Source organism: Gopherus flavomarginatus, chromosome 3 (genome assembly GCF_025201925.1).
Source record: "Gopherus flavomarginatus isolate rGopFla2 chromosome 3, rGopFla2.mat.asm, whole genome shotgun sequence".
Classification (NCBI taxonomy): Eukaryota; Metazoa; Chordata; order Testudines; family Testudinidae; genus Gopherus; species Gopherus flavomarginatus.
The window spans coordinates 277,998,628-278,020,068 of record NC_066619.1 but is presented as its reverse complement, the minus strand read 5'-3'; the positions used below and the strand labels follow the sequence as shown (position 1 = coordinate 278,020,068).

Genomic DNA, 21,441 nt, shown 5'->3' with positions numbered 1-21,441 from the left:
AATTTAGGGTTCAGCGTGTGTTAAACACAAAGGGCCAAATCCTGCAGTCAATGGGGGTTTGCCTAAATAAGGACCGAATAAGATTGAGTAGGACTGCTGAGATTTAGCTCAACATTTTTAAAGTGAAATTTGAAGAGAAGAGATGTGACTCCATGTCTAGAAGATGATTCCAGATGAAAGTTGGAAAAGCACAAGTAAATGGGAGGCCACAAATAAAGGAATGTGAGGTAGTAGGTACATACAAGCTCACAGAGGTGAAACAAGTCCATTGACTGTTTTGTTAATTATTCTAGCAAATGAAGCTTCTGAGCAATTACTTATGGGGAGAAAGGATGGCCAAGTGGTTGAAGCACTGGCCTGGAATGTGGGAGACCCAGGTTAAATTCCATATGCCAACATGAACTACCTGTGGGACCCTGGGCAAAATCACTTAGCCTTTCTGTGGCTCAGTTCCCCAAGTCTAAAATGGAGATGATATTGCTTTCCTATCTCACAGGGATCCTGGAACAGAGACAGAAACCACCAAGATAAAAGCACTGCCTGTTGGAATGGTGCCCCGTTGACCAAGTCAGTCATGGGACACACAGAACAATTATTTGTATTGTGATAGCATGTAGGAGACTCAGTCTTGGACGTGGATCCCATTCTGTTAGGCACTGTATGTGCACACAGCAAAAAGATGGTCCATGCTCCAAAGACCTTACAATCAAATTACGAGGCAAAAGACAACAGAGAAGTAGGAAGTCTTAGTAGACAATGCTATCTGTTACGTTTTCTGTAGGCACTATGGCAAAGGAGTGATTTGAAGGAAGTATGTGTAATTATCACAGTTTTTGTGATGGGGAAAAAGAAGCTGTTTAAAAGAAGCTAAGTCAGTTATTAAAGGTCATATGTAAAGTTTGTGGAAGAGTTGGGAATAGAAGTCACATTTTCTGAGTCCCATTCCTGGTCCTTAACTCCTGCCATCTTCCAGAGATGCTTGATTTAGTTATCTGAACAATGACAGCTATTTTTAATGATATCTGAATTTAATGTTTAAATGAGTACGGCATATTCTCTCTACATATTCCAAATTTCCTAACTCCCTTTACCCCACTTCAACAATAGAAAACTATATAGATGGTTGGCATCTTTCACAATTAAACAAAAGATAGCACTCCTCTCCCACACACACACACACAAATAAAGGAAAAGGCTAACATTAACAGAAGTCCAAAGTAAAAGGAAAATAAAAAGGCAAAACTATTCCTGTGGTTTGTAAAGCTATCATTAAAAGAAAAGCCCCTAAATCAGTCTCCAATGAGAAATATTACTATATAACTGGATATATTACCTGGGGATATATTATGATGAAGAGTGCTAGGGCTTCTAAATTTCTAAATTCAGCTTTCAAAAGGGAAAAAGGGGAGTTGTCCCATTATCTTTGCAATATAAAAGAAAGGGCAGAAGTGACCCCTGTGATTTTTCAAAACAAGCCACAGCTGCTGTTTGCCTTCTAGCTACTACACAAACACAAGTCAATGTAAGTTCCTCCCTGCTCTGAACATAGGGAGAAAAGGTGATTGAGAGCATGGCCAGTGATCCCAGCTTGCAAAGGATCTTCCTACAATACTCATTTTAAGTGACCTGCAAGGTTTGAAAGCATTACTGTTACTTGCTGTGCTGCTCAATTTTCAATCACAGATGCCAAAAATTACACTCCTACATCCATATGTAGGCACTTAAATACCTACTTTAAGCACCCAAATTAGCACACAGATGCATAAAATGGGTATTTCAGAGTCCACATATGGATTTTTGTGCATACATTAGCCAACCAAATCTGAAAGACACTCTCTTGATAGATGGACAATATTATAATATCCTCACTGCTCATATACTCTCTTAAATAAAGTTACATTGTTATACTGCATATTTTTTTAAAAAAAAAACAGCCATATCCAATGAGGTGGGTATTCACCCACGAAAGCTCATGCTCCAATATATCTGTTGGTCTATAAGGTGCCACAGGACTCTTTGCAACCATATCCAACCGCTTATATAGTCCTGTCTAGCTGCCACTTATAGACCAGAGATTTCCTCACATCCACCCAACCTACTTTGGAAATGGCTACAAACCCTCATAAAACACTATGCTGCCATGCACCACATCATCTTTGAAGGTACAGAGAAGCCCTGCATTAATTCTCCAACACTTACTCATGCTAGCAGTACCATCCATTTCAGTAGGACTATTATTGTAGGTAAGTACTACCCAGAGTGAGTGAGGGTTTTAAAATTAGGTCCTCGATACGCAAAAGAAAACACTCAGAGCCTGATTCAGCAAAATACTTAAACATATGCTTTAGACTGTCCTTATTCCTCTGTTCCACTCCCTTATGGAACTTCTTTTTTTAATAGATTTTTGGAGGAGGGGGAATGGGAAGAGAAGGAAATTTATTTCAAAATATATACAAAGAACATTAAAGTTGTACAGTTAAGCACTCAAAAGTCAGGAAACACCAAAGTTAACACTATACAGGCAACCTTAATTTTGCCCCTTATGCTGCAATCTTTAATTACATCATCCCATACTATTATTTCCAAATGGCCCTTGAATGAAGCATACAGTGCAACAGGTTGGGCAGTGCATGAGGCAGCAGGATGGTCAACATTTATATTTAGTAACTTGCTAGAAGAGGAGAACTGCACACAGTAATTGATCTGCCAACATCATATTAAAAAAAGAAATCTCATATGTAAAATGAATGAAATACTAATTTTTAAATAATTTAAAATTCTGCGCTACAGATTTACCTTGCTGAGGGACCAGAATACAACACAGGAATTTGCTTAAATGGCTGAAACAGTTTCATCTTGTTGCCAAGACAGGATTTAAGTTTGTTTTAAACATGTTCCCAAATTGTTTAAATTTGGCGCTATGTTTAAAATATTGTTATGGTCCTGATGGAACTACGTTTCAGAACATATGAATTGCCATATCTGGTCAGACCAGTCATCTATTTAGTCAATACTCTGTCACTTACAATAAGAAGTGCAAGAATCTGTGTAATGCATTAACTTGTCCCCAGGGGATGCTTCCTCCTAATTCCCAGCAGTAGATGGCTTATGCCCTGAAACACGTGAGTGTCTATCCATTATTAACTTAATGTAACTGTGAATGTTACATTTTCCTTATAAATGTTTAATCCTGATAAACTGTTGGAATCAATGATTATCTTGTGCCACTGAGTTTCACAGGTTAATTATGTATTGTATTAAAAAAAAAAGTGCATTTCATGTAAGTACAGTACAATGATTTTTTCCTCACCTGCGGTAATCAGACAGCATGAAGAGTGGGATGATGCTTCTTTAATGTAAGGAACAGAATTTGGTACTGGACAGTTCCATGGCAGTTGGAAATGACAGTTTAGTAACAGTCGATTGGTTTCTTGTGGCTGAAAGACTTGCTCTCAAGTTTTTTCTCTGGAAGAACAGAAGTGCTACCACTACTAGGTTACAAAATAATACCCAGCAAATTATCTCAGTTTTTGGTAGCCAGTGGTAACATTGTTTCAGTTTCTATGAAACAGTTAACAGAGATAAAAATAGAGGGAGGAATAATAGTGGTTTCAAACCAGGTAATACCCTAAAGGAGAGAAATAAATTTCTCCATTGCAAACAGTATTTTTGAAACAGCCTCTGGTGATTCACTGACCCAAGGAAAAGTCCCTACTGCTCTTCCAGGTCTTCACACTTCTTCACTGCATTCAGGCACACAGTTTAGCAGTGATGCAGTGCCCAGATAACCATCCTCCTTGGCTTAGTTCCTAGAAATCTTGATGCCATGCATTGAAAAAGTAGTGTTGCAATAACTGAGGCCTGGCGGGCCATTGTTAATTGTTAGCCTAACTGGTGAAAAGGGGCCAAAGTTGCATGAATTGTCACAATAATCTGTTTTTTAGAACTGTTTAAGAAAAGGTCGGAGGAGACAGAGACTGAATTAATTTAAACAGAAAAAGGTCTATTGATACCACTTCAGGACTGTGTTAAGATTATGACTGGTAAACAAATGTGTTGATTACAGATTGCTCTCGCCCCTTGCTCCACCGATATGGCCACCAGGTGCCCGTTATCTACCGGGTAATGAGCGTTGGAATAGGGCGGAGGTTCGATCACTGGATGCCCCGGGGGGGGTGACAAGTGCCCAAGGGCAGTGACGGGGATAACGCAAGCAATCAGGCGTAGTGTTAAAAATTAAGGATTTATTAAAGGAGTCACAGATAAGGATAAGGGATAACACAATTAGTTACAGCTTGGGCTTACAATATAATACTAGAACAAATAACACAAACACTACAATTACAAATAGAAGTTGGCCCTGGTATTTTTCTAAGTCCCAGTAATTATTCAGGTCGTCCCAGGGGTTAATAAAAGTGATATTGGTGCTGTTAGTACTCATAAATGCAGCAACTAATCTTAGTAGACACAAATTGCTAGGCTCAACTGGTCCCCCTTGCGTTCAAGGTTTCCTGGTCAACGGGTTTCCCCTAGCAGGAGCCTTGGGGCGGCTGGAACCAGTCTCTGCCTCTTATCTAACAATACAGATGTACAGATATCCTTAACAACTAATTATACTTACACATACAAACCACAAAAGTTTCATTACGGCCGGCAAGCAGTCAGGCTCTGGGGAATGCGTGAGCCAGGAGAGAGCCAGGTTGATCAATCCTGGATACGGTTCGACGGGAATTCGAGTTCTCTCTCCCCCCGTCCCTGGGAGGGGGTCAGGAATATATAGCAAATTTTTCGTCATAATTTGTGATAAGCCAATTGTGGGGTCGCGAGTGGCTTATGCCCATACAAGGGAGGCAGTCGGGCCCCTACATCCTTACCCAGGTAGCAACCGTCGTGAGGGGAACTTCGTCCCTTCAGACCGGCTGACCACAAGGCTGCTTTTCCTGTTACAAGTTCTGCTTTCCGAGCAGCTACATGATCAGTGGCAGCTATGGGGGCTGGGGGAAAAATCCGTTGGGGGTGGAGGCCGGAGCACTAGCTGCCTGGCCCTAGGGCCCAACTTGGGGGTCCAACATGCCCCCATGCTCCGGCCGACAACACCCAACGTACCTAAACCTCAGTGTCCGAGTCAGCGTCCGCTCCTGCGAGCGGATGCGTCTCAGCGGCTGAGGCAATAAGGGCACTTCCCACCATTCGCCGAACACAGGCCTTAACAAAAGCACACCCGAGGCAGAGGAGGCAGAGGCCTACCACGAGCGACACCAAAAGGGACTGAAAATAAGCCTTATAGGCACCAAGGCCCAGCCACTCCAGCCATGACCAGAAGCGGAAGGTCTCTCTGGACTCACGCACAGCAGTTCCCAAGGCCTGAAGGTCATCAATCACTTCACTTAAGTTTCCAGAGATAGAAGAAAGAGAGATACAGCACTTATCTTTAAACTGCGGATACATAGATATGAGGGTTTCACAAAAATCTCGTGATTGTAACAAAAATTGTATCATTAAGCGATTTTGAAAAGAATACTCTGCTAATTCATCTAACCGCTGATTAACTAAGCTGAAGCCCCGTGCAGTGGTGTTAGCTAGCGTTTCAATAGCCAATGATTGGAATAATACTTGCTCACGCAATAACATATATCCCACGGGGTTGAATGAAACCGCTGAAGATACTACAGAGGATAACGCACCCTTTGCCCTCTCCCACCATCCCCAAGAACGTCGAACCCGCCCGGCCGAACTGGGCTGCCGGGTCTTGACATAAAGACCACCCCCTTTTATTAGGATAGACCCGATGGTACATATACCTTTGGGATTGGGGGGGAGTGCTGCAAAGGCCGTCTCGCCACATAGCCAAAAGTGACCGGGTCTTAACTTATTTAAAACCCAACTAGAATAAAAATAGGTGTGCCTAAGAGGGTTAAAGAAGTCACTAAAGGGTGGGTCCATGACATTTATTTCCACGACAGTTTTATTGGTTATCGGCAGGGGGGTGTCCCGATTCATAACAGCGTTGCCGTGGGATACGTTGTCATAGATAAGGGTTTGGGAACAGTTTGGATACGTGCCTACCCAGTAGGGTGAGTTTGACCGGACTCGTCGTCCCTTATTGCCATAAAACACCCAACAGTGGGACGCCATGGGTCTCTGTCCGGGTGACAAGGGGAGTGGGCCTAGATAACGTGCCGAAGTTTTATTAAAAATAGGAAAGACACGGGGGGAGATGGGGTTAAAATAATCATTTATACAACCTGTCCACTGCACGATAGGAAGCCACTGAGCAAAGGAGGAAGAACAATTAAGGGGACTATTAATACTACTAAAGTTAAACACTAATGGCAATAAATCAAACAAAGGCCTATTTACAGACAGCCTATTGGAACATGCAAGACAGTTGTCAGGTGTCAGTGAGGATAAGTCGATGTTTCCTCCCAGGACTTCTTGGATCCAATAGGCCGCGAACATAAGCTTATGGGCGTTCTCATCTACAGGATACGGCTGTCCTAGGTTCCGCGGATCGGGGCCCTTCTGGTTGTCGTCCCGTTTTCCTGCTGCCATTGCGAGCTGCAAGACAAACAGAAGGCGGCCTTATTGGCCCCCGTTAGTTCGTTCCTGACTCGGAACGCTTGCTTATCCAGTTATGATGGACCAAGGTGTGGGTGCCCCGGGCGTCCACAATCGTGTAGGTATTAGGATATTTACCTGTACTTACAATTTGTGCAGCGTAGGGTTCTCGGTGACCTGAGGCCTGTGGCTCAGCCACCCAGACTAGTTGGTCAGGCTGATATACGGGTGTCCAGGGGCCTCTAGGTCTGGGGCTGATTTCAGGCCAACGAGAATAGTTTGCATTGAGAGAGATTAGAACCTGTGGTAATAGTGCACTCCAACCCTTATAGTCAGCGTTGGGATTAACTGAACGAATCATGGTTTTCAGAACCCCGATTTTCCGCTCTACAACACCATTACTTTCGGGGTGATACTTCAAGTGAATATGGAGGGAAGCCCCCCATCCCAGCACTAATGCTTCAAAACGTTTGCTGGTAAACGGGGGTCCTCCATCTGCTTGAACTTCGGAGGGCACACCCCATGCTGCGGCTACCTGTTGCAGTGCCCCAGCCACAGCCGCAGCCGTGGTGGTATTTAGAGGGATACAGTGAGTTTGACGGGAGCCCAAATCTACCACTACCAGAGCCTTTGGGTGGCGACGGGCTCCAGGCAGGGGTCCCATTAAATCTATTTGCCACACCGCGCCAGGAGGGAAATACTCCGCAGCGTACGCCCACCGCTCATAACGTGGGCGGTTTTGGGACTTGATTTGTGCACACTTAAGGCAGGACTGCACGATTCTTTCACAGTCCTGCCGCCGTACCTCAGGTTTTCCCTGAGCACCTAGGGCTAACTGATTATATAGGCGGCCGCTAGGCAAATGCCCCCAATCCTCATGAAGCCATTGGAGGAATGGGTCGGTGTTAAGCTGGGGCTGCTGCCCCAGGCACACTTGGGGTGCTTGAATTTCCCTCATTCTGCGATCCAAATCGGAGTGGAGGGGGTTAGAGTCAGGACGATGTGACGGGCAATGGGTGATAAACCAGGGCCGGGAGAACTTACGTATGAGGTCAAAAATAGTCTCCCACAGGGGCATGAACGCTGTGGGGTTAGCCTCTCCCGTGAGGATGCTGAGACAAAATTGTGAGTCTATACCCAATACGACCTGAGCAGAAACAGAATGGGCCTGGGTAACATGCTGGGCAGCGAGAAGGACCCCATGAACTTCGCTCTGCTGGGCCGATGAACCCGGGGGAAGGAGATCAACCTGAAAGTGGTCGCATTTAGCACAGAGGACTCCTGCCCGGGGGGTCGGGGAAGTGCCCCCATCGGACACAATCCAGGGGTCATATTTTGTTTCTATACACAAGGGCTCCGAGGCTGCTGGGAATCGGACATCGTTTGGCAGCGATTTAAGCGTCCATTCCCGCCACGTGATCTCCCCCAAATAGCATAGCTGTTGCCAAGTTAGGCTGGTCCCGTGAAAACTGGGAGGGGGCAACCGCGTGAGCCATGGGATGAGGTGTACCTCGGGGCCTATCAGGGTCCCTTTACTAGATATCGGGGCCCAAACGCGTGCCTCGCCTGCGGCTAGTAACATAAGTCCTATGGGTCCATATCGATACTGAGGACCCTTAAGCCGTCGGGCCCAGTTATAAACCGGTTGCCCATCTTGTGATACTGAATACCCATAGTGATGTTGTGTAAAGAAAAGGGTAATGGTAAAAGGTGAATCCCTTTTATATCGCGCTAGCCGTGGGTTAGAGGCAAACCAGGTGGCTATGTGTTCCAAGCTTTTTTGGGCCTCAGGACTCCATATTTCCCGTTTCCGTTTGGACGAGAGGGGTTCCTGGATCGTTTCCAGGTCTACAAGGTGTTTATCTGGGATGAAGTGTCGGTGATAATTAATCAGGCCTAAAAGTCTCTGCAGTTGCTTTTTATTCTCGGGTGGGTCTTTAACCCAAGGGTCTAAAAGTCCCGAGGTGGGTTGGCCACAGTTATAAGGGTCATAATGTTGGCCTAAGAAGGAGAAGCTTTGAGAGGGCACGAGGTGGCTTTTTGCCTCATTAATTCGCCACCCATTGGCCTTTAGTTCGGCTACCACGGTATTAGTTACGTGTTGGACTATGTGTTCGTTGGGTCCAATTATAATTATGTCGTCCACATAGGCCAAAATGGTGGTGCCCCCAGTGGCTTCTACCCCCTTTAAGGTTTTTGCAAGAGCGGACGTGGCCAAGGTGGGGGAATTACAGAATCCTTGAGGGCACACCTTCCACTGATATTGTGCGCCCTGAAAAGCGAAATTTAGGATTTGGGGTTTGTCCTCCAACGGGATTTGATAGAACATATCCTTTAAATCTAGGGTGCAGGCCCACCTCCCACTGGCATCGCTTAGCTGTTGCCGTATTTCTGGAATGGTGGCTGGGCCTGCGAATGGGAGGTGTCGGACTCGGCTATTTGCCTGCCTATAGTCAATTACCAATCGAAATTCAGAGGGGTTGCCGGGCTTGGGGATACCCCAGCCGGGAGATAGATAGTTTGACGCGGTCGCCTGTGCTATCCGTCCCTCCTTTAATAATTGGTCGAGCAGTTGCTTAATGAGGGGGATGCCTTCAGGCTTTGTGGGAATGGGGGAAAATTTCCATGAACTGTCATTAACAAGCTCGGGGCAATAAGGGGGGGGGGCTTCGGGCGACAGGGTGACAGGCAGAGCCTGACAGACTTGTTTTTGTAATCGCAGTCGTTTTATATCCCCAACCCCCAGCAAATTTGTTCCCCCCAACAAAGCCTTAACTTTTCGCTTATACCCCTTATGAATCAGAGTAAAGGTGACTACAGGCTTTTCTTCAATACTGTTAAGACCCTGAATAAACATAGTAGAACTTGTGGGTACATGGGGTACATCGGATTTTATAACGGAGATTTGAGCTCCGGTGTCTAACAAAAAAGATACAGGGGTGTGAGGGGGTTTGGGACCGGCTACCAATAGGGTGTAATATGGTCGATCATCCCAAGTCTCTGTGGAGGCCGGGGCGCACCCGGCCTCTACTCGTTTTTTGTTCTCAAATAGTCGTCCCAGTCCCTCCATCCTAACTGTCTCCCCAAATCTAGCTGCTGGGTATCAGACATTTTCCGCAGTGCCTCCTTGGGGATCCCCTTATGTAATAGGAACCCAAAAAGTGCTCTTTCAGCCTTAGTTCGTTCAGGGTGTTTAGGCTGACCCTTGTTAACAGGGCTCTCAGCTGGAAGGGCTGAAACGGGGTTCTTCGAGGCTGGTGGCATTCGAAGCCGGGACATGACTTCATATAAGGTAATAAGGGGTTGCCCAACCCAACCATGGAGCAGCAGGGTCCCCCCTGTGTCAATCGGTGGGGCGCCTTCTACGGCCATGTCCACTGCGTCCCGGTTGACCGGAATTTGAGTGGGGTCTGCGACAAAAATAAAGGGGAAGCCCGACTGGAGCTGTTGTGGGTTTAAATTTAACGGCGTCGCTTGTGGATCCCACGTTAAGATGGACGCTCCGGCAATGGCCCATATAACTTCGTGGGGGGTGTTTATGCTGCCAGGGGGAATATACATGCCCTTAAAACTTCCCTTCATTGCTAGGGCGGCCGCGGCTGGTATGATAAGCGGCCAGACCCCATTTCCTAAAAGGTGATGACCCGGGAACCCCGACGACCAATTAGACGTTTTGGCCAGAACAGCGGCCTCCTCCTTATCTACTATCTCCGCCCCATAATCCAGAGCCAGACGACCCAGCCATATTAAGGGTGCCTCGCCCTCCCTGCGCCTCGTGTCTGCTAAGAATTCCTTCAACTCCGCCTTAGTGCGAGTTCGAAGCTCGGTGGTCGTAACCGTCTGGCCTGTATTAGAATCCAACTTACTTTTGGTGATAACAACGGGCATTGCCTCTATCTGCCCCTCCTTCTCAGGCGCAGGTGGGGCTGAGGGGAGTGCAGGGTAAATTAAAGGGGAAGGGGGGTCTTCATAGGGGGGTGGGCTTTTAATAGTCTGACTCCTGTCCTCCTGCTCCTTTTCACTTATCTCACATTCTGCGCTGTCGGTGCTGTTAGCAGCGGCTTGTTTAGCAGCAAACATAGTGCTTCCATGAAGGACCGCACAGAGGTCCAGCGCCTTGTTCAGTGCGCTGAACAAGACCGTGGACACGTCCTCTGACTTATACTCGTCTGGTCTAAGTTTCTTTGTTCGCCTGGTCTGTTCTAATTCCTGCACTAACTGGGCTAGCAACCCATGGGCAGGATCACCCGGCTGTACCCGGGGCGGGGGTATGAGTTTGGAAACGGTGGCCCCGGATCTTTTTATGATACGGCTACACTCCTTCCAAATGCCAGACGGTGTCTCGGTCCGACTAGTCTCCGCAACCCCCGTGCACTGGGGCTGCAGGGAGCTATCGGCCGGCTGACATTTAAAGGTGGGATGGCAATGGAGGAGACATCCTACGGCGGGCAGGGTTAATGAGGTCGTATAGCTTTTTGACCCTGACCCTGACTCTATAATACAAACCCAGTCTAGGGTGGGCTTCGCAGACTGTCTGCTGGCCACTTGGTGAAATTGCAGGTGTTAAAATTGCTCGAGCTCAGATTGCTCACGGTCCCCACTACACCACGGGCACTGACCCTCCCGAAGGCATCCTGTTCGTGACGCCATGTTGATTACAGATTGCTCTCGCCCCTTGCTCCACCGATATGGCCACCAGGTGCCCGTTATCTACCGGGTAATGAGCGTTGGAATAGGGCGGAGGTTCGATCACTGGATGCCCCGGGGGGGGTGACAAGTGCCCAAGGGCAGTGACGGGGATAACGCAAGCAATCAGGCGTAGTGTTAAAAATTAAGGATTTATTAAAGGAGTCACAGATAAGGATAAGGGATAACACAATTAGTTACAGCTTGGGCTTACAATATAATACTAGAACAAATAACACAAACACTACAATTACAAATAGAAGTTGGCCCTGGTATTTTTCTAAGTCCCAGTAATTATTCAGGTCGTCCCAGGGGTTAATAAAAGTGATATTGGTGCTGTTAGTACTCATAAATGCAGCAACTAATCTTAGTAGACACAAATTGCTAGGCTCAACTGGTCCCCCTTGCGTTCAAGGTTTCCTGGTCAACGGGTTTCCCCTAGCAGGAGCCTTGGGGCGGCTGGAACCAGTCTCTGCCTCTTATCTAACAATACAGATGTACAGATATCCTTAACAACTAATTATACTTACACATACAAACCACAAAAGTTTCATTACGGCCGGCAAGCAGTCAGGCTCTGGGGAATGCGTGAGCCAGGAGAGAGCCAGGTTGATCAATCCTGGATACGGTTCGACGGGAATTCGAGTTCTCTCTCCCCCCGTCCCCGGGAGGGGGTCAGGAATATATAGCAAATTTTTCGTCATAATTTGTGATAAGCCAATTGTGGGGTCGCGAGTGGCTTATGCCCATACAAGGGAGGCAGTCGGGCCCCTACATCCTTACCCAGGTAGCAACCGTCGTGAGGGGAACTTCGTCCCTTCAGACCGGCTGACCACAAGGCTGCTTTTCCTGTTACAAGTTCTGCTTTCCGAGCAGCTACATGATCAGTGGCAGCTATGGGGGCTGGGGGAAAAATCCGTTGGGGGTGGAGGCCGGAGCACTAGCTGCCTGGCCCTAGGGCCCAACTTGGGGGTCCAACAAAATGGAGCAGAACAGAGCCCAAATTGGTGTGTCAGAAATTAGGCCTAGTTGGTGGACAAATAATGAGAGGATAGATTATTTCACTCATTGCCTTTTTGGGGTACTTAGAAAGAGACATGGGTGGGAAAGAAAGGAATTTTTATCAAACACCACCATGGCTACAGTGGAAGGATTGTTGCTGTGACACCAGAACTTGATATTCCAGTGGGGACACTTGATCATCATCACTGCATCAGTGAGGACCTAAACTTGATACCTGTGAGAACTTATTCAGTCTTCCCTTCCCTCATGTGCTCCTTTCTACTCCCCATTTTTCTCCTGGTCTCTCTCTTTCTCTTGGCTTTTCACCTGATTCTGAAATCAGCTGCACTGCAAGGCACCAGCAGAGTGATATGAGATGCCCATCCCGCTCTGCTGGCCTGAGAAACTCCAGTAAAGAACAGGGAGGTGAGCGTGGGTTCAGAGCAACAGGCCAACCTGACAGCCCAAAGCATCCATTCATGACTGAGAACATCAACAAAGCTGTTGTAATGCTGCCTACAGTGACTCAAGAACCTGAGTGCCACCCTCAGGGCAGACTGTTAGGAAGTAGGGCACAAACCCCAAATTGGTTGGGAGTTCTAAACTCAGATGTCACCAACCAATTATCAAGAGTAAACTCCTCAGGCACCGTAACAGCCTTAACATGGCACCACATGCAGTCTCCGTGGATATTCTCTATGTTGCCACCCCAGTGAGTGCACCTTTGTGAAAGATGGTCCCTTAGACCAAGAATCATGGCAAATATCAGGTTATTCCCAGCCCCAAAGGACCAGTAACTTATCCCAGGTCAATTGCACCTTAGCTTTCACACAAAAGACAACGTTTATAGCCAATCATATAATAAACTGTATGAAGGTTTATTAAATAGGAAAAGAAAACAAGAGAGCTATTTACAAGGTTAAAGCATGTAAACATAGATGCACAAATGAGTTACAATATTAAGTTTCAAAAGGTAATAGAAGTTTCTATAACCAACAAGTTCTATATATCCTTTACAGCTAACTCAGTCTAAACAGCTGGATATCTCTTGCCACCCAGAATGCAAGCAGCAAAAAACTCTTTAGTTCCTTTTGTTTGAGGTTTTCATCCCACTCCTGCCATGTGCTCTGAACTGCAATCTCAGCACATGGGAGGAATCCACTTGCACGATTTATCTTTGGGGTTGGAGGGGAGGAGAGCAGAACTACAACATCCCACAATAGACTGTCTGGTGTTGATGGAGCTTACCTGTTTGGAAGGACGTAATGCCTTCTGTTGATTATCATCCCTTCACACTAATTAATGTATATCTCTTCTGTCTGACGATTCACACAGGCACAGAGGCTCACAACGCAACCACTCAAACCACACCTTACAGTAAGGGATACTGATGTTATAAATGAGATTAATGCATGCAGCAACTCACAAGCAGTCAATAAAGACTAAACACATTATTATAATGCTGATATCTATTTAACAATACTGACAGACAGGTGAGCCAGACTGATTCCAGCTATGTATTTGTCTGGGGCTGGAGCACCCATGGGGAAAAATTGGTGGGTGCTCTGCACTCACCGGCAGCCAATCTCCCCACCCCTGCCCCAACTCACCTCACTTCCGCCTCCTCCCCTGAGTGTACCGCATCCCAGCTTCTCCTCCCAGTGCTTGCTGCTGTGAAACTGCTGTTTCGTGGTGTAACAAGCTCTGGGAGGGAGCGGGGAGCGGGGATGCGGGGCACTCAGGGGAGGAGGCAGGGCCGGGGTGGGGATTTGGGGAAGTGGTTGAAATAGGGGCAGAATTGGGTGAGTACTTAGGGGAAGGGGTTGGAATGGGGGCGGGCAGGGCGGTCGAGCACCCATCAGCGCCAGCAGAAATTGGTGCCTGGGTTTGTGGACTCCTCTGTGCTAACCCCAAATGCTTTTGTTTTCCTTGTAACCTTTAAGCTGGACTTCAAGAAGGTCATTCTTGATGCTGAATTTTTGTAAGTGGGTTTTTAAATCTAGCAATAGCCTGAGTTTTCAATATATTTTCTTTCTTTTTGTTTTTAATAAAATTTACCTTTTTTTAAGAACAGGATTGAATTTTGGGTCCTAAGAGGTTTGTGCACATGTTGTTTAATTAGCTGGTGGCAACAACTGGTTTCCTTTGCTTTCTTTCTCAGCTCTTCCCTGGAGGGGGTGTAGAAGGGCTTGAAGGTACCCCACAGGAAGGAATTCCCAAGTGCACCTTCCTGGGTTCTCAAAAGGATTTTTGCACTTGGGTGGTGGCAGCATCTACCCATCCAAGCCCAGAGAAAAGCCCAGAGAAAAGTTCTAAACTCAGATGTCACCAACCAATTATCAAGAGTAAACTCCTCAGGCACCGTAACAGCCTTAACATGGCACCACATGCAGTCTCCGTGGATATTCTCTATGTTGCCACCCCAGTGAGTGCACCTTTGTGAAAGATGGTCCCTTAGACCAAGAATCATGGCAAATATCAGGTTATTCCCAGCCCCAAAGGACCAGTAACTTATCCCAGGTCAATTGCACCTTAGCTTTCACACAAAAGACAACGTTTATAGCCAATCATATAATAAACTGTATGAAGGTTTATTAAATAGGAAAAGAAAACAAGAGAGCTATTTACAAGGTTAAAGCATGTAAACATAGATGCACAAATGAGTTACAATATTAAGTTTCAAAAGGTAATAGAAGTTTCTATAACCAACAAGTTCTATATATCCTTTACAGCTAACTCAGTCTAAACAGCTGGATATCTCTTGCCACTCAGAATGCAAGCAGCAAAAAACTCTTTAGTTCCTTTTGTTTGAGGTTTTCATCCCACTCCTGCCATGTGCTCTGAACTGCAATCTCAGCACATGGGAGGAATCCACTTGCACGATTTATCTTTGGGGTTGGAGGGGAGGAGAGCAGAACTACAACATCCCACAATAGACTGTCTGGTGTTGATGGAGCTTACCTGTTTGGAAGGACGTAATGCCTTCTGTTGATTATCATCCCTTCACACTAATTAATGTATATCTCTTCTGTCTGACGATTCACACAGGCACAGAGGCTCACAACGCAACCACTCAAACCACACCTTACAGTAAGGGATACTGATGTTATAAATGAGATTAATGCATGCAGCAACTCACAAGCAGTCAATAAAGACTAAACACATTATTATAATGCTGATATCTATTTAACAATACTGACAGACAGGTGAGCCAGACTGATTCCAGCTATGTATTTGTCTGGGGCTGGAGCACCCATGGGGAAAAATTGGTGGGTGCTCTGCACTCACCGGCAGCCAATCTCCCCACCCCTGCCCCAACTCACCTCACTTCCGCCTCCTCCCCTGAGTGTACCGCATCCCAGCTTCTCCTCCCAGTGCTTGCTGCTGTGAAACTGCTGTTTCGTGGTGTAACAAGCTCTGGGAGGGAGCGGGGAGGAGCGGGGATGCGGGGCACTCAGGGGAGGAGGCAGGGCCGGGGTGGGGATTTGGGGAAGTGGTTGAAATAGGGGCAGAATTGGGTGAGTACTTAGGGGAAGGGGTTGGAATGGGGGCGGGCAGGGCGGTCGAGCACCCATCAGCGCCAGCAGAAATTGGTGCCTGGGTTTGTGGACTCCTCTGTGCTAACCCCAAATGCTTTTGTTTTCCTTGTAACCTTTAAGCTGGACTTCAAGAAGGTCATTCTTGATGCTGAATTTTTGTAAGTGGGTTTTTAAATCTAGCAATAGCCTGAGTTTTCAATATATTTTCTTTCTTTTTGTTTTTAATAAAATTTACCTTTTTTTAAGAACAGGATTGAATTTTGGGTCCTAAGAGGTTTGTGCACATGTTGTTTAATTAGCTGGTGGCAACAACTGGTTTCCTTTGCTTTCTTTCTCAGCTCTTCCCTGGAGGGGGTGTAGAAGGGCTTGAAGGTACCCCACAGGAAGGAATTCCCAAGTGCACCTTCCTGGGTTCTCAAAAGGATTTTTGCACTTGGGTGGTGGCAGCATCTACCCATCCAAGCCCAGAGAAAAGCCCAGAGAAAAGTTCTAAACTCAGATGTCACCAACCAATTATCAAGAGTAAACTCCTCAGGCACCGTAACAGCCTTAACATGGCACCACATGCAGTCTCCGTGGATATTCTCTATGTTGCCACCCCAGTGAGTGCACCTTTGTGAAAGATGGTCCCTTAGACCAAGAATCATGGCAAATATCAGGTTATTCCCAGCCCCAAAGGACCAGTAACTTATCCCAGGTCAATTGCACCTTAGCTTTCACACAAAAGACAACGTTTATAGCCAATCATATAATAAACTGTATGAAGGTTTATTAAATAGGAAAAGAAAACAAGAGAGCTATTTACAAGGTTAAAGCATGTAAACATAGATGCACAAATGAGTTACAATATTAAGTTTCAAAAGGTAATAGAAGTTTCTATAACCAACAAGTTCTATATATCCTTTACAGCTAACTCAGTCTAAACAGCTGGATATCTCTTGCCACCCAGAATGCAAGCAGCAAAAAACTCTTTAGTTCCTTTTGTTTGAGGTTTTCATCCCACTCCTGCCATGTGCTCTGAACTGCAATCTCAGCACATGGGAGGAATCCACTTGCACGATTTATCTTTGGGGTTGGAGGGGAGGAGAGCAGAACTACAACATCCCACAATAGACTGTCTGGTGTTGATGGAGCTTACCTGTTTGGAAGGACGTAATGCCTTCTGTTGATTATCATCCCTTCACACTAATTAACCTTGGGAGTTTAAGACAAGCATAGAGTAGCCAGTATTAATTTTTAGATTCCTTGCAGGTGCCCATATTCTGCACTCAAAGTGCCAGAGTGGGAAATCAGCCTTAACAGATGTAGACCAAGATTCCTCATAAGCTGCAGAGCTCATGGGCATGGTGTGCGTAGAACTTCCTAGCTAGGATGGCATCTGCCTCCAAGATCTCCCATTTCCTCCTGGTACCGACTCCTGGCAAGCGAGCTCTGAGTTCTTCCTCCTGCTGCCTCTTCCATGGTCACTTCTGCTGCTCTTGGCTAGGGGGAAGTCAGAATTAAGAGTCCTACTTAGCTTCCCTTCCCAGACTTGGGAATAAGGAAACTGAAGACCTCAGGACTATCTCCTCAGGCCTGGGAATGGGAGGAAGAGAAGATTGGAAACAACCCCCTTTCCCTGAGCCCTGAATAGTGGGAAGAGACTGAAGATCCTTGTGACCATCCCCTATGGCTGAAGGGGAGTGAAGACCTCTGCAGACCCTCCCACTTCCTAAACCTGAAAAAAGGAAGGCGGAGATGAAAATCTAGATATCCTTACCTACCTCCCAAGCTGAGGGCCTCCTGCTGCCCAAGTGAGCAGCAGCAGCAGGGCCCATCTTGGCCTGAGGAGCAGAAGCCATTGATTTGGGGATTGAAGGCACTGCATTATTTTTGGATGGGGAGATAACAGCAGTATATGGCTGAGAGGAGGAGACAGAGACAGCAGTTATTGATTTGGGTGAGGAGGAGGAATAATGGCGAAGAGAGAGAGAGAGATGGACAGAGAATGTGAGACAGGGAAGAAGAAGAGAGAATTAGGAACTAGATTGGGAGAGAATGTGAAAAAGTGAGTGAATGTTTGAGATGGCATGAATAAAAATAGAAGATGGATTGAGAGAGAGTGAATGACAATAGCTGGATAGAATTTGTGGAATGAGACTGAAGGAGATGGAATGAGAATAACAAAGCGAATGAGGATGAAGGGACTACACTCATAAGTATTAAACTTGAACTCAGCATGTCATTCTGCATGCATTAAAAACCAAAGTAGACTCTCTCGTGTTTTGATATAATTAGCTAGTTTCACGTTGGCATCATGCTGGGGAGGGGTCTCCAGGAGAGATGTAGATATGGAGAGTTACGCAGGGTAGCTGGCCTAATTTGCCTCCCCAGGTGGGAAAATGATTTTGGTCATGTAACTAACTTAGTCCATGCCTAGATCTGAGGGGTCTGAGCTGCTGCACACAGCCCCAGGAAGGAAGGACTGTGAGATCCTGGCCTTCAACGGTGACTCACTGCTCAGGAAGGCCAGAACTTTAAAGCCACAGTCCCGAGGCAGAGGACTTTTAAACCTGAGGGGTGGGCAGAAAGGAATATTTGTAGGAGATGAATGATACTGAATTAGACCCCAGGAGAAGGAGAATATTATTTTAAAGACTGACTGTGACCACATTATGCTGGGGAAACTGAGGAAGGTGCCTGCAGGGTCACCCCAGGCCACAAGTGGGTGTCGTTTACAGAGAAATATAGTCTTGTGAACCAGCTCAGGAAAGGTGTTCCATCTGCAAGGACCACAAAGTGTGGTGAGTCTGGCATCACTGCTGAAACTGAGGATGTGAGGAAGTGTCATGGAATAAGACCAGGGCACAAAGGTGTGAATGGGGCTTGTGGGGATTTGGCAGAGATACGTAAGACTTGAATTCTGGAGTTGCACAAGTCACATAACAAGATAGACAAACTGCTCCAAGGCTAGAAGACACAGACAGTATGTCTACACAGCAAAGAAAAACCTGGAGCTGGTTCGTGCTGAGCCGATTCAGGCTAGGGATGCAGGGCTGTTTCATTGCTGTGCAGATTTCCAGACTCAGACTGGAGCGTGGCTCTTGGGCCCTGCAAAGTGGGGTGTCATTTCAGCAAATTAAATCATCAACAACACATTAGTAACAAGTTGCCTTATTTTTGGGTGTTGGTCTCCTGGCCTCTCCCATTACTATACTTAAAACTTATGGGATCTTGAAAGACAGGCTTAATTTACATACACACAATTAAACCCCAGGAAGATGACTGCTCTGTATATCACAGCTCTCCTATGCCTGCTACCATTTGCTATGCCCCATACCATCTGGGCACCCTAGGTGTGTGTATAAGACTAAAATCTGAATAAATGAGACAGCCTATCCATGTGCTAAGGTGATTGCCTCATGCAACCTGTGGCGCTCTCTGTGTCAGACTGGCATGATCCACCCTTGACCATGGAGTCCTGCACCCCGTATCGTCCAGGGCTATACTCTGCCCCATCAGCACTCCTGTCTTTCTTGCTCTGTGCCTGCTGCTACCTTTTCCATTCCCATGGTAACCCTGCCCACTGCTATCCAGACCCTGTACTTGAGCCCCATCCTGTGGCCGGCTGTTAATGCCTTAGTCCTGTGCACACCGCATTGCCCTGAACCATGAACCCCATCTCCCTTGCTGTCCAAGCTCTGTACTCCATATTGTCCTTGTCCAGCACTGTGCCTAACTACTGCCCCTGCTTGGCACTGTGCCTCCTGTACACAGCTACTGCCCCTGTCCCACCCTGTTCCCTCATGCCCTGCTTCTGGCAATGCTGTGCACTGTGCCCCCCCACATGTCCAGGTACAGCCCCTGCTCCATCCTGTGCCCCCATGCCCTGCTTCTGGCCACTCCCTGCACTGTGCCTCCTCCCCCCCACACCATGTCCAGCTGCTGCCCCTGCCCCACCCTGTGCCCCCATGCCCCGCTTCTGGCCACACCTGACACTGTGCCTCCCCTGCCCCGCCTCCCCCAGTGGCTGGCCCTGCCCCGCACTAGGCTTCCTCCGTGCTTAGCTTCTGACCTTGGCCTACACTGCCCCCACCCCCATGTCCAGCTCCTGCTGTCTCTGCCCCACACTGTCCAACTGCTGGCCGTACCCCTGCCCTGCACAGTGCCCCTTTGCCCTGTACCTGGCCCTGCACCACAGTGCTCCCTGGTGCCCAGCTGCCAACCCTGCCTCACACTGCTCCCCCCGTGTCCAGCTGCTTCCACGCACTGTGCCCCCCGTACCCAGCTACTGGCCCTGGCTTGTCCTCCCCCACCACATGTCCAGCTGCTTGACCTGAGCTGGGCTCCCTCTGAGTCCAGCTGCTGGCTCTGCACTGCGCCCCCCATGCCCCGTAGCCAGCCCTGTCCCGCATTGTGCCTTGCATCCCATTTCCAGCAGTTGGCCCTGCTCTGCCCCACCCCCGTGCCCAGCTGCTGGCTCTGCCCTGTGCTGTGTCCCCCGTGCCCACCCAGGAGCGGGCTCTGCCCTGCGCTGTGACCCCCCCGTGCCCACCCAGGAGCGGGCCCTGCCCTGCGCTGTGACCCCCCCGTGCCCACCCAGGAGCGGGCCCTGCCCTGCGCTGTGACCCCCCCCGTGCCCACCCAGGAGCGGCCCTGCCCTGCGCTGTGACCCCCCCCGTGCCCACCCAGGAGCGGGCCCTGCCCTGCGCTGTGACCCCCCCCGTGCCCACCCAGGAGCGGGCCCTGCCCTGTGCTGTGACTCCCCCCCGTGCCCACCCAGGAGCGGGCCCTGCCCTGTGCTGTGACCCCCCCCGTGCCCACCCAGGAGCGGGCCCTGCCCTGTGCTGTGACCCCCCCCGTGCCCACCCAGGAGCGGGCCCTGCCCTGCGCTGTGACCCCCCCGTGCCCACCCAGGAGCGGGCCCTGCCCTGCGCTGTGACCCCCGTGCCCAGCTGCTGCTCCGCAACGTGACCCCGGTGCCCAGGAGGGCCCTGCGCTGTGCCGCGCCCCCCGTGCCCAGCTACTGCCCGGCCCAGGCTGCCCCCTCGGCCCCGTGTCCCCGCCGCTGTGTTGCCGCCCCCCGCCCCTTGGTAACGCGGTTTCCATACTCACCGCACCTGCGCACTGAGGCGGCCCGAGCCCCGCGCCGCTCTCAGGTAGCCGGGCTGGGACCGGACTCCCCCGCGCCGGGCACTGGAGCCGCCGGCGGCCCCGCCGCCTCCTCCCGTCCCCCAGCCCGGGCGGCGGCGCAGGCGCGCTCCCTCCTCCCCTAGTGGCGGCTGCTCAGAGTCTGGCGGCGGCGGCGGCGGCTCCCTCAGAGCCCAGCGAGCGCGGCTCGGGCAGCAGGAGGCGGGGACCCGGCGCTGTGTGAGGGGAGCCGCACCGCACCCCGGCCCCTTAGTGACCATCGCGGCTGCTGGGGAGGAGCAGGAGGCGAGGGGCTCGCCCGTCCCCACCCACCGAGCTGAGGTGAGGCCAGGGCAAAGCATCCTCCCTTTCCTTCCCCCATCCCCGGGCTCCTTCCCTGCATCCCCCTTTTCCTTAGCCCTGCTCCCGTCCTCCCTCCCTCCTTCCCTTTCTTCTCCCCCTCCCCTCCCGCCAGGCTCCTTCTCCCCGCGGCCGCATTCGGCACCCACCAGCAAGAAGCGCAGTTCTCGCTCTGTTTTTAATGCCG

The 21,441-nt window shown here is 48.8% G+C and overlaps 4 protein-coding genes across 9 annotated transcripts in view; 2 read left to right on the top strand and 2 right to left on the bottom strand.

Moving 5' to 3' along the window:
- Window positions 1-21,441, top strand: part of LOC127046410 (uncharacterized) — a 412,139-nt gene that overhangs the window by 142,207 nt on the left and 248,491 nt on the right. The window lies entirely within an intron of this gene.
- Window positions 1-21,441, bottom strand: part of LOC127046399 (uncharacterized) — a 303,607-nt gene that overhangs the window by 36,562 nt on the left and 245,604 nt on the right. The gene's annotated exons all lie outside the window — the stretch shown is intronic.
- LOC127046441 (protein SOGA3-like) lies at window positions 13,104-21,175 on the bottom strand. Of its 5 annotated transcripts, none has more exons than XM_050943486.1 (3): window positions 20,880-21,175; window positions 18,776-18,875; window positions 13,104-13,494 (listed from the first exon to the last, which is right to left on the bottom strand). In XM_050943486.1, exons 1-3 carry the CDS (start codon window positions 21,173-21,175, stop codon window positions 13,387-13,389), a joined length of 504 nt encoding a protein of 167 aa, XP_050799443.1. In that variant the 3' UTR covers window positions 13,104-13,386. The 5 variants fall into 5 exon arrangements, with proteins under 5 accessions (XP_050799443.1, XP_050799445.1, XP_050799444.1 ...); XM_050943488.1 differs by lacking the exon at window positions 13,104-13,494 and adding an exon at window positions 15,022-15,207; XM_050943487.1 differs by lacking the exon at window positions 13,104-13,494 and adding an exon at window positions 16,533-16,923.
- CTNNA2 (catenin alpha 2) overlaps window positions 21,107-21,441 on the top strand; it is an 828,797-nt gene continuing 828,462 nt past the window's right edge. For both annotated transcript variants that reach the window (XM_050943344.1, XM_050943345.1), the window contains exon 1: window positions 21,107-21,236. The gene's annotated coding sequence lies outside the window, so the exon portion shown is untranslated. The remainder of the gene's footprint in view (window positions 21,237-21,441) is intronic.